This window comes from Carcharodon carcharias, chromosome 14 (assembly GCF_017639515.1).
Source record: "Carcharodon carcharias isolate sCarCar2 chromosome 14, sCarCar2.pri, whole genome shotgun sequence".
In the NCBI taxonomy this organism is placed as follows: domain Eukaryota; kingdom Metazoa; phylum Chordata; class Chondrichthyes; order Lamniformes; family Lamnidae; genus Carcharodon; species Carcharodon carcharias.
Genome location: NC_054480.1, coordinates 121,831,301 through 121,844,883, shown reverse-complemented (window position 1 = coordinate 121,844,883; position 13,583 = coordinate 121,831,301). Strand labels below are relative to the sequence as shown.

At 43.6% G+C, this 13,583-nt stretch overlaps 1 protein-coding gene across 1 annotated transcript in view; it reads left to right on the top strand.

Moving 5' to 3' along the window:
- mast3b (microtubule associated serine/threonine kinase 3b) overlaps window positions 1–13,583 on the top strand; it is a 224,362-nt gene that overhangs the window by 101,793 nt on the left and 108,986 nt on the right. The window contains exons 17-19 of the mRNA XM_041204551.1: window positions 7,115–7,237; window positions 9,109–9,221; window positions 12,802–12,926. Of these exons, the coding sequence (XP_041060485.1) occupies window positions 7,115–7,237; window positions 9,109–9,221; window positions 12,802–12,926 (361 nt within the window). The remainder of the gene's footprint in view (window positions 1–7,114; window positions 7,238–9,108; window positions 9,222–12,801; window positions 12,927–13,583) is intronic.

Sequence of the window (13,583 nt, the reverse complement as noted above, 5' to 3'; positions counted from 1 at the left end):
GGGGGGTGGGCTGGGTTGTGGTTTTGGACTGGGTGGGTGATGGGAAGGAGGGGGTTGGGACTGGGTGGGGGATGGGAGGGAGGGGGTTGGGACTGAGTTGGGGAGGGGACTGGAATGGTGTTGGGACAGAGGGTCTTGGGAATAGATGGAGAATGGAACTATGTGGGTGATGGGACAGAGTGGGTGAGGATTAGGTGAGGAATGAGATTGTGTCGGGGATGGGTTGGGGTTTAGGACAGTTGGGGGGATAGGCTGGGTGGGTGATGGGATGGAGGGATTGGGACTGGGTGGGTGATGGGACACAGAGGGGGTTGGTACTGGATGGGGTTTGGGACTGATTAATGATGGGATGGAGGGGATTTGGACCAGATGAAGGATTGGACTATCTGGGTGATGGGACAGAGTGGGTTGGTACTGGGTGGGGAGGGGGTGGGGCTGGGCTGAGGGGATGGGATGGAGGGGATTTGGACCAGATGAAGGATGAGACTATCTGGGTGATGGGACAGAGTAGGTGGGGACTGGGTGGGGGATGGGCCAAATTGGGGTTTGGGACTGGGTAGGTGATGGAACAGAGGGGGATGGGACTGGTTGGGGGAATGGGACTGAACGTAATAAGAACATAAGAAATAGGAGCAGGAGTAGGCCATTCTGCCCCTCACGCCTGCCCCGCCATTCAATAAGATCACGGCTGATCTGCCCCAGGCCTCAACTCCTCTTTCGTGCCAGCTCTACATAGCCCTCAACTCCCTGATATTTTAAAAATCTATCTACCACCTCTTTAAGTATTTTCAGTGATTTAGCCTCCACAACTCTCTGAGGTAGAGAATTCCAGACAGTCACTACCCTCTGAGAGAAGAAATTCCTTCACATGTCAGGTTTAAATGAGTGTCTCCTTATTCTGCAACGATGTCCCCTAGTTCGAGATTCCCCCACAAGAGAAAATATCTTCTTGAAATCTACCCTATCCAGCCCCCTCAGAATCTTGTACGTTTCAGTCAGATCACCCCTCATTCTTCTAAACTCGCAGGGTCATGAGGACTCGAAACGTCAATTCTTTTCTTCTCCGCCGATGCTGCCAGACCTGCTGAGTTTTTCCAGGTAATTCTGTTTTTGTAATGAATACAGGCCTAACCTGTTTAGCTGTTCTTGATAAGTCAACCTCTTCATCCCAGGAATCCGCTAGTCACAGAATCTCACAGTGCAGAAGAGGCCCTTCAGCCCATTGACACATGAGAAACACCTGATCTACCTATCTAATCCCATTTACCAGCACTTGGCCCATAGCCTTGAATGTTATGACGTGCCAAGTGCTCATCCAGGTACTTTTTAAAGAATGTGAGACAACTCGCCTCCACCACCCTCCCAGGCAGCGCATTCCAGACCGTCACCACCGTCTGGGTAAAAAAGCTTTTCCTCACATCCCCCCTAAACTTCCTGCCCCTCACCTTGAACTTATGTCCCTTCGTGACTAACCCTTCAACTAAGGGGAGCAGCTGTTGCCTATCCACCTTGTCCATGCCCCTCATAATCTTGTACACCTCGATCAGGTCGCCCCTCAGTCTTCTCTGCTCCAACGAAAAACACCCAAGTCTATCCAACCTCTCTTCATAACTTAAATGTTTCATTCCAGGCAACATCCTAGCGAATCTCCTCTGCACCCCCTCCAGTGCAATCACATCCTTCCTATAATGTGGCGACCAGAACTGCACAGAGTACTCCAGCTGTGGCCTCATCAAGATTCTATACAACTCCAACATGACCTCACCACTTTTGTAATCTATGCCTCGATTGATAAAGGCAAGTGTCCCATGTGCCTTTTTCACCAACCCATTAACATGCCCCTCTGCCTTCAGAGATCTATGGATACACACGCCAAGGTCCCTTTGTTCCTCAGAACTTCCTAGTGTCATGCCGTTCATTGAATACTTCCTTGTCAAATTACTCTTTCCAAAGTATCACCTCACACTTTTCAGGGTTAAATTCCATCTGCCACTTATCTGCCCATTTGACCATCCCGTCTATAATTTTCTGTAGCCCAAGACACTCAACCTCACTGTTAACCACCCGGCCAATCTTTATGTCATCCGCAAACTTACTAATTCTACCCCCCCACATAGTCATCCATGTCAATTATATAATCTTAGGGGACCCAGCACAGATCCCTCTGGTACTCCACTGGACACAGGCTTCCAGTCACTAAAGCATCCTTCTGTCATCACCCTCTGTCTCCTACTACTAAGCCAATTTTGAATCCACCTTATCAAATTACCCTGTATCCCATGTGCCTTTGCCTTCTTTATAAGTCTCCCATGTGAGACCTTGTCAAAGGCTTTGCTGAAATCCATATAAACTACATCAACTGCACTACCCTCATCTACACACCTGGTCATCTCCTTAAAAAATTCAATCAAATTTGTTAGGCATGACCTCCCTCTACAAAGCCATGCTGACTATCCCTGATCAAACCTTGCCTCTCCAAGTGGAGATAGATTCTCTCCTTCAGAATTTTCTCCAATATTTTCCCTACCACTGACATGAGACTCTCTGGCCTGTAGTTCCCTGGCTTATCTCTACAACCCTTCTTAAATAGCGTAACCACATTAGCTGTTCTCCAGTCCTCTGGCACCTCCCCCGTGGCTAGAGAGGAATTAAAAATTTGGGTCAGAGCCCCTGTGATCTCCTCCCTTGCCTCCCTCAGCAGTCAGGGACACAAATCATCCAGACCTGGAGATTTGTCCACTTTTAAGCCTGCCAACACCTCCAATACCTTGTTACTCCCTATATCAATTTGCTTAAGAACCTCGTAGTCTCACTCCCTGAGTTCCATACCTTCATCCTCATTCTCTTGGGTGAAGACAGATGTGAAGTATTCATTCAACACTCTAGCGACGTCCTCTGGCTCCACCCATAGATTTCCCCCTTGGTCCCTTATGGGCCCTACTCTTTCCCTGATTATTCTCTTCCCATTGATATACTTATAGAATATCTTGGGATTTTCTCTACTTTTACCAGCCAGAGCTTTCTCATATCCCCTCTTTGCTCTCCTAATCACTTCCTTAAGCTCCCCTGCACTTTTTGTACTCCACTAATGCCTCTGCTGATTTGCTTCCCTTGTACCTGCTAAAAGCCTTTCTTTTCCTTCTCATTGTAACCTGAATATCCCTGGTCATCCATGGTTCTCTGGGCTTGTTACTGCTTCCTATCACCCTAGAGGGAACATGCTGAGCCTGTACCCTCCCCATTTCCTTTTTGAATGCCCCCCACTGCTCCTCTGTAGATTTCCCCACAAGTAGCTGTTCCCAGTCTACCTTGGCTAGATCCTGCCTTATTTTACTAAAACCCACTTTCCCCCAATCCAAAACATTTTTTTGCAACTTGTCTATTTCTTTGTCCATAACAAACTTAAACTGTACCATGTTGTGGTCACTATCACTAAAATGCTTACCTACCACCACCTCAGCCACTTGTCCGGCTTCATTCCCCAGAATTAGGTCCAGCACTGTGCCATCCCTCGTTGGACCCTCTACATATTGACCTAAAACATTCTCCACTACCTATTGCCCTAAAAAGTTCGACACATTTCAAGAAATCCACTCCATCCAAGCCCTTAACACTATGTCTATCCCAATTAATATTGGGAAAGTTGAAATCACCTAATATAATTACCCTAGTGAATCTCTTTTGAACTGCCTCCAATGCCAGTATATCCTTTCTTAAATACAGGGACCAAAACTATACACTGTACTCCAGTTGCGGCCTCGCCAACACCCTGTACAGTTGTAACAAGACTTCCCTATTTTTAAACTCCAACCCCCTGGCAATACAGGCCAAAATTCTATTTGTCTTCGTAATTACTTGCTGCACCTGCATGTTAACTTTTTGTGTTTCATGCAGAAAAACACCCAGATCCCTCTGTGCTGCACCTTTTGAAGTCTGAAGTCTCTCTCCATTTAAATAACAGTCTGCCTCTTGATTTTCCCTCCAAAATGATGACCTCACACTTTCCTACATTAAATTCCACGTGCCAAGTTTTTACCCACTCAACCTATCTAGATCCCCTTGCAAATTTCTTATGTCCTCATCGCAACATGCCCACCCACCTATTTTTGCATCGTCAGCAAATTTAGATACATTACATTCTGTCCCCTCCTCCAAGTCATTAATATAGATGGTAAATAATTGAGGCCTGAGGACTGATGCTTGTGACACTCCACTGGTTATGTCTTTTCAATCTGAAAAAGACCCATTAATCTCGACTCTCTGTCTTGCTAATATATTACCCCCAATACCATATGCAATAACCTTTTATGTGGCACCTTATCGAATGGTTTCTAGAAATCCAATACACTGCAACTACTGGTTCCCCTTTATCAACCCTGCTTGTTATATCCTCAAAGAACTCTAGCAAATTTGTCAAACATGAATTCCCTTTGACAAAACCATGTTGACTCTGATTGTGTTTAGCTTTTCTAAATGTCCTATTTCTCCCTTAATAATGGACTCTAGCATTTTCTCAACGACCGATGTTAGGCTGACTGGCCTATAGTTTCCTGCTTTTTGTATCCCTCCCTTCTTGAACAGGGGCGTCACATTAGCGGTTTTCCAATCTGCTGGGACCCTCCTAGAATCCAGTGAGTTCTGGAATATTTCAACCAATGCCTCCACTATCTCTGCAGCTACTACCTTTAAAACACTTGGATGCAGGCCATCAGGCCCTGGTGACTTGTCTGCCTTTAGTTCTATTAGTTTCTCAAATACTTTGTCCCTCGTGATAGAGTCTGTTCCAAGATTTTTCCTCCCATTAGCTCCTTGCTTATCTGATATCTTTGGGATATTTATAGTGTCCTCCGCTGTGAAGACTGATGCAAAATATTGGTTTAAATTATCTGCCATTTCCCTGTTCCCCATTATCAATTCTCCAGTTGCATCCTCTAAGAGTCTCACGCTCACTTTAGCCACTCTCTTTTAATATACCTGTAGAAACTCTTGCTGTTTGTGTTTATATTTCTTGCCAATTTACTTTCATGATCAATTTTCTCCCTCGTTATTAGCTTTTCAGTCATCCAATGTTGGTTCCTAAAAAATTCCCAATCCTCTGGCCTCCCACTAGTTTATACCACTTTGTATGTCTTAATTTTTGATTGGAGACTCTCCTTGACCATTTTGTTAACCACGGGTGGTTCATCCTTCTCATTGAGTCCTTCTTTTTGACTGAATTAAATTTTTGCTGAGCGTTGTGAAATATCTGCTTAAATGTCGGTCACTGCTCATCCACTGACCTTCCCCTTAGCCTATTTTCCCAGCCCGCTTCAGACAACTCTTTCTTCATACCTCTGTAATTGCCCTTATTTAAGTTGAGGACACTAGTTTGAGACCTGAATTGCTCGCCCTCAAACCGGATTTGAAATTCTACCATGTTGAGGATCCTAGAGGATCCTTAACTACAATATCTCTTATTAATCCCACCTCATTACACATTACTAGATCAAAAATAGCCTGTTCCCGGGTAGGTTCTGCAACATATCTCTCTAAGAAACAATCCCTGCTGCACTCTAAAAATTCATCTTCCATGTTACCCCTGCCAATCTGATCTGTCCAGTCAATATGCAGATTAAAATCACCCAAAACAATTGTATCGCCCTTCTTACATGCTTCCATTATTTCCAGATTTATACTTTGTCCTACAGTTTGGGGGTCTATAGACAACTCCTACCTGTGACTCCTTCCCCTTGCTATTCCTTAGTTCCACCCAAACCAATTCTCCATCACAATCTCTTGCAACCATATCACTACTCACAATTGCACTGATACCTTCCTTTATTAACAAAGCTACCCCACCTCCTTTTTGCCTATTTTTCTGGATCGTTGATAACCCTTGAATATTGTGTTCCCAGTCTTGGTCACCTTGAAACCACATCTCTGTAATAGTTATCAAGTCGTATCCATTTATTTCTATTTATGGCGTCAACTCATCTATCTTGTTACAAATGCTGCATGCATTCAGATAAAGAGCCTTAAGCTTTGACTTTTTAACATTGTTAACTCATTCTGGTTCTAATTTCTGCTGCACTCTTCTGCTTATGTTTCCTGCCCCTCCTGTCACACTTTGATTATCGTCACCTCTTCACTCCTCTGCACTTCTGTTCTCTTGTCTTTTTTTGGATTTTTTTTTTAAACTTCCCTTCAATTGAACCCTCCCCCCCACTAATTAGTTTAAAGTCCTATATACAACCCTAGTTATATGATTCGCCAGGACACTGGTCCCAGCATGATTCAAATGAAGCTCATCCCAAAGGAACAGCTCTTCCCCAGTACTGGTGCCAGTGCCAAATGAATCAGAACCCATTTCTCCCACACCAATCTTTGAGCCATGCATTTACCTCTCTAATCTTATTTACCCTACGCCAAATTGCACGTGCCTCAGGTAGTAAGCTAGAGATTATCATCTTTGTGGTTCTGCTTCTTAATTTAGCCCTGAGTTGCTCGTAGTCCCTCAGCAGAACCTCTGTCCTAGTCCTACCTTTGTTGTTGGTACCTACGTGGACCACAACAACTGGGTCCTTCCCCTCTTACTCCAAGTTCCTCTCCAGCCCAGAAGAGATGTCCTTAACCTTGGCACCAGATAGGCAACATTGCCTTCGGGACTCTCTGTCTTTGCTGCAGAGAACAGTATCTATTCCCCTAGCTATGCCATCTCCTGTTACTACTACATTTCTCTTTTCTCCCCCCACTTGAATGGTGCTCTATACCACGGTGCTGAGGTCAGTTCACTCATCCTCTCTACAGTTTGTGCCTTCGTCCACACCGGGAGTAAGAACTTTGGACCTATTGGACAAGGGCACCAGCTGAGGCTCCTCCAAAGCTAAATTTTGGATCCCTATACCTGCCTCATTCGCAGCCAACCCTCCTGTCCCTGACCATGGTCCAAATTTGATGTAATTAATCTAAGGTGTGTGACTGTCTCCTGAAACACTGTGTCCAGGGGGATGGGACTGGTTGGGGAATGGGACTGGGTGGGGGATGGGACTGGGCGGGGGATGGGACAGAGGCAATGGGACTGCAGGGGGAGTGATTTACCCCTCAATCTGCCATATTATTTCTGTTTTCTGTACAGGTGGGGCTCTCGAGGTGAAACAACATAATTTCTTCATGCAGCTGGACTGGAATGGATTATTGCGTCAGAAAGCGGAGTTTATCCCTCAGCTGGAGTCTGAGGATGACACTAGTTACTTTGACAGTGAGTTCAAATGTGGAAGCTCAATATCGTCAGATATAAAATCATATGAGAGCAGTCATTCATTCATTTGAGTGGGTCACTATGGGATAATACTCTGCCAGTTATTGTGTCCAGTAGTGATCAGCAATGACCAGTGTCCAATAGTTATCCCCATTGTCACTGGGTCTACTGATTATCCCCATTGTATCACAGCATCTTTACAGTGCAGAAGGAGGCCATTCAGCCCATTGAGCCTGCAATGGCTTTCTGAAAGAGCATTCCACCTAGTTCCACTCCCCTGTTTTATCTCCATAACCTTACACATTCTTTCTTTTCTTGTAGCAATCCCAATTCCCTTTTGAATACCTTGATCGAACCTACCTCCACCACCTTTCAGGAAGTTCATTCCAGACTCCAACCACCCTCTGAGTGAAAACATTTTTCCTCACATCACATTTATTCCTTTTGCCAATTATTTTGATTCTGTGCCCTCTAGTTCTTGATGTTCTCTTGAGTGGGAACAATTTCTCAGGACCCCTCAGCATCTTGAATACCTATATCAAGTCTTCTCTCAGCCTTCTTTTCTCCAAGGAAAACGGTCCCAACCACTCCAACCTATCCTAATAGCTACAGTTCTTCATCCTGGGAATCATTCTTGTGAATCTCCTCTGTACTCCCTCCAATGCCTTCACATCCTCCCTCAAGTATGTCACCCAGAACTGGACGCAGTACACCAGATGAGGCATAACTAGTGTCTTAAACAAGTTCAACATGACCTCCTTACTCTTGTACTCAATGCCCCCATTAATAAGGCCTAAGATACTACATGCTTTATTAACTGCTGTCTCATCACACCCTGCCATCTTCAATGACTTATGTATGTACACACTGAGGTCCCTCTGTTCCTGAACCTCCTTTAAAGCTTCTCCCTTTATTTTATACTGTCTCACCATATTCTTCCTGCCAAAATGAATCACCTCACACTTTTCTGCATTGACCTTCATCTGCCACTTGTCTGCTCAATCCACCAACATGTCTATGTCCCTTTGAAGTGCAAGACTATCTTCATCACAATTGACAGCGTTTCCAATCTTCGTATCATCTGCAAATTTTGAAATCATGCCCTGCACACCACCGTCTAGGTCATTGATATATATCAGGAAGAACAAAGGTCCCAACACTGACCCCTGGGGAACTCCACTACAAACCTTCTTACAATCTGAAAAACAACCATTTATCACTGCTCTCTGTTTCCTGTCACTCAGCCAATTTCTTATCCAAGTGCCTACTTTCCCTTTTACTCCATGACTAGAATTTTGCTAGGGGGAGGTGATGGCGTAGTGGTATTGTCGCTGGACTAGTGTTCCAGAGACCCAGGGTACTGCTCCGCGTTAGAATCCCATCACAGCAGCTGGTGGAATTTGAATTCAATAAAAATCTGGAATGAAAAGTGACCATTCAATCATTGTCAATTGTTATGCCCTTTAGGGAAGGAAATCTGCTGTCCTTACCTGGTCTGGCCTACAATGTGGTTGATTCTTAAATGCCCTCCGAACCAGGGGGCAACCAGGGATGGGAAATAAATGCTGGCCCGCCTGGTGATGCCCACATTCCATGAATGAATAGAAAAAAAGTCTTTTGTGTCATTGTATCAAATGCCTTTTGAAAATCCATATTCACCACATCAACAGCGTTTCCTGAGACTGGGTCCAGTGATTATCTCCATTGTCACTGGGTTCAGTGACCATTTGTCTAGTGATTATCCCAATGCCACTATTTCAATTGATTTTCTCTGGTGTGACTGTATCCGGTGATTAACCCAAGTGACCATGTGTCGAGTCATTATATCCATGTGGATCGCTATGAGTAAATTATTCTTTATGTATATGCAGCACGCTCGGAGAAGTATCATCACTTAGCATCAGAGGAGGATGAGGACACAAATGATGAAGAATCGTCTCTGGAGATCAGACAGTTTTCATCGTGTTCGCACCGATTCAGTAAGGTATGGTGGGTGCAAAATGTGCAAAGCTCCAATGCACTACTGAGGAAGTACTGCATTGTCAGAGGGCCAGTATTAGGAAACTTTGCAATGTCGGAGGGTCAGCACTGAGGGAGTGCTGCATGTCAGAGAGTCAGTACTGAGGGAGTGCTGCATGTCAGAGAGTCAGTACTGAGGGAGTGCTGCACTGTCGGAGGGTCAGCACTGAGAGAGTGATGCACTGTTGGGAGGGTCAGTACTGAAGGAATGTTGCACTGTCGGAGGGTCAGCACTGAGGGAGTGATGCACTGTTGGGAGGGTCAGTACTGAGGGAGTGCCACACCTTCAGACGGTCAGTACTGAGGGGTCAGTGCAATACTCATGGGTGACTTTGATCTTCACATCTAATGGACAAATCAAATTTGCAATGGTAGCCTGGGAGTTGAGTTCATAGACTGTTTTGGGACAGTTTCTTAGAACAATACATTCTAAAACCTACCAGAGTACACACTATTTTTGACCTGGTAATGTGTAAAGAGACACAATTAGTTAAGGATCTTCTAGGCACGAGTGATCATAACATGACTGGATTTCACTTTCAGTTTAAGAGTGAAAAATGTGGGTCAAAACTAGTGTTTTAAACTTAAATAAAAGCAAATAATGGTTCACTCGGCTCATTCCTGGGATGAAGAAAAGTTGAACAGGTTGGGCCTATACCCATTAGAGTTTAGAAGAATGAATGGTGATCTTATTGAAACATAAGATCCTGAGGGGACTTGATAGGGTGGATACCGGGAGGATGTTTCCTATTATTGGGAAGACTAGAACTAGTGGACACAGTTTAAGAATGAGTTCTCCCTTTTAAGATGGAAATTAGGATAAATTCTTTGTCTCAGAGAGCTGTTAGTCTATGAAATTCTCTTCCTCAGAAAGCAGTGGAGGCTGGGCCATTGAAGTTATTCCAAGCTGAGTTTGACGGATTTTTGATAAACAAGGGAGTCAAGGATAATGGGGACAGGTGGCAAATTGGAGTTGAGACCACAACCAGATCGGCCATAATCTTATTGAATAGCAGAGCAGGCTCAAAGGCCTGAATGGCCTAGTCCTGCTCCTATATCCTTTTGCCTATGTTAGTATTTTTGAAGACAAAGATCGCTGAAGTGGAACAGGGGAAGAAGGTTAAAAGGTAAGACAATGGAGATGCAGTAGCAGACATTTAAGGAGATATTTCATAACTCTGAACAAAGATATTTTTCATTGAAGAAGAAAGACTGTACAAGAAGGATGCACTCTCCGTGGCTGAGTGAGGAAGTTAAGAGTGGTATCAAATTGAAAGAAAAGATGTACAATGCAACAAAGATTATTGATAGGTCAGAAACCAGTGAAGGATGACTATAAAATGATAAAGAGGGAGAAATTAGAGTATAAGAGCAAACTAGCAAGAAATATAAAAACTGACAATAAAGGCTTCTAACGTATACAAAAAGGAAAAGAATAGCTAAAGTGAGCATTGGTCCATTAGAGGGTGAGACTGAGAAATTAATAATGGGGAACAAGGAAATGGCAGAGATTTTAAACAAGTATTTTGTATCTGTCTTCACAATAAAAAATAAAAAGCAACACCAGAATAGTAGAAAATCAAGAAGCAAAAGTGAGGGAGGAACTTAAGAAAAATCACAATAACAAAAGAAAAAGTATTGAGAAAACTAATGGGAATAAAGGCTGACAAAGCCACCAGGGCCGAATGGCTGCATCCAAGGGTCTTAAATGAAGTAGCTGCAGAGATAGTGGATGCCTTGGTTGTAATCTTCCAAAATTCCCTAGATTCTGGAAAGGTCCCAGCGGATTGTGACACCTCTAGTCAAGAACGTGGGGGGGAGGCAGAAAGTAGAAAACAACAGGCCAGTTACCCTAATAGCTGTAATTGGGAAAATGCTAAAATCCATTATTAAGGAGGTAGTAGCAAGGTATTTAGAAAATCATTATACAATCAAACTGAGTGAACATACTTTTGTGAAAGGGAAATCATGTTTGACATATTTATTAGAGTTGTTTGAGGGTGTAGCAACCAGGGTGGATAAAGGGGTACCAATAGATGCAGTGCATTTTGATTTCTAAGTTGTTGATTTCTAAGTTGTCACACAAGCTGCTGGACAAGATAAGGGGAGTGTTCGGGATGATATATTAGCTTGGATAGAGGATTGGCTAACAGGAAACTAAGAGTTGGGATAAATGGGTCATTTTCAAGTTGGCAAACTGTAACTAGTGGAGTACCACATTGATCAGTGCTGGGGCCTCAGTTATTAATGACTTGGATGCAGGGACCCAACTATATTGTAGCCAAATTTTCTGCTGATACAATGATAGGTAGGAAAGCAAGTTGTGAGGAGGAAACAAAGATTCTGCTAAGGAATATAGACAGGTTAAGTGAATGAGCAAAAATTTGGCAGATGAAATATAATGTGGGAAAATGTGAAGTTGTTCACTTTGGAAGACAGAATAGAAAAGCAGAATATTATTTAAATGGAGAGACACTGCAGACTGCTGTGGGACAGAGGCATCTGGGTGTCCTTGTACATGAATCACAAATAGTCAGCATCCAGGTAGAGCAAGTAATTAGAAAGGCAAACAGAATTTTGGCTTTTATTGCAAGGAGGATTGAATATTAAAGTAGGGAAGTGATGCTGCAACTGAAAGTGGAGTTGATACTGAGTGCAGTTTTGGTCACCTTATTTAAGAAGGGATATAACTTGCATTGGAGGCAGTTTAAAGAAGGGTTACTAGGCTGACTCCAGGGTTGAAGGGGTTTCCTTATGAGGAAAGGTTGAACAGGTTGGGCCTGTACTCATTAGAGTTTAGAATAATGAGAAGTGATCTTATTGAAACAAAAGATTCTGAGGAGGCTTAACAAGGTGGATGCTAAAAGGATATTTCCCCTCATGGGGGAATCTAGAACTAGGGGGGCATAGTTAAAAATGAGGGGTCTCCCATTTAAGATAGAGATGAGGACGAATTTCTTCTCTCAGAGGGTCATTTGTGTTTGGAATTTTCTTCACCAGAGAGGAGTGGAGGCTGGGTCACTGAATATATTCAAGGCTGAGTTAGACAGATTTTTCATTGACAAGGGCGTCAGGGGTTATGGGACAAACAGGAAAGTAGAGTTGAGGCCACATCAGAAATGCCATGATCTTACTGACTGGCAGAGCAGGCTTGAGGGATGAATGGTCTACTCTTATTTATGTTCTTATCGAGTGCTTCACTGTCGTAGGGTCAGTACTGAGTCAGTAAAGTCTTGTCCCTGACGCAAGATGTTAAATTGGCTCCCATTTCTGTTTCTGGTGTATGTTAATGCTGTTTGAAAACACAAGAGTTCCCCAATACTTTGGGTACATCCTTGTTCAACTAACGGAGAAACTATAGATTATCACATTGCTGTCATCTTGCTTTATGTGTTAAACTCATTTCATAAAATGGATTCCTAATGTGGAGGGTTTGTGATATAATTCTGTGGCATTACAAGTTTTACACATCATTCTTATATTTCTGTCTTTAGTTGGTTTAATTTTCAGGTTGTGAGTTTTTATTTTTTTTGACCATGTTACAGGTTTACAGTAGCTCTGAACATTTGGCAGGTCCCTCCAGTCTGAACATCTCATCATCTGAATACAGCCACAGTGAGGAACAAGGAGAACAGAGCAGCCCGAAGAACACATTGAGCGTAAGCCCCAGGTAAGAACAGAGTTGTTCCCAGTCCTGGCTAGAGCCAGTTGGTTCCTGAAAAATAGCAAAACCAAATGTATGGGTTTAAACAATAAGTGTCCTCAGTGTTTCTGGTTCTGGAAAAGTGACCAAGGCTATACACAGAACAGTGATTAGGAGCAGGAAACAAGTCCCAATGTACCTCTCCAACCACTGCACCAACTGATAGCAGCAACTGGAATCACACTATGTAATATAAGGAACATCAAACACCTCCACCCAATAATTGCCATCGGGGGCCAGGCAGGGGGAGAAAGTGTGAGCTGGACTCGGCTTCAAAGGCTGTGAATGTAAATGATTCTTAGTAAAATGAAATGTTTATTCAGGTAGAGGCAAAGAGCTCCATTATACACACACACCACAGCAGCTGGAGGGTGCCATTGCAGAGAGATATCAGGGAAATGCTGTTGACTGGCAGAGCAGGCTTCAGAGGCTGTTTGACATATATTCTGATCTAAGTGCACACACACCAGCAATGGCAGGAACCTCCATTTTACAAACACACACAGACACACACACACAAACACAAGGTGGTGGCAGAGAGCGGCATTAGAGAGATACAGGGAGGTAGAGAGTTCCAGTGTTCACTGCTACTACAGGAAAGCAAGAAGATCGATTAAAAACACA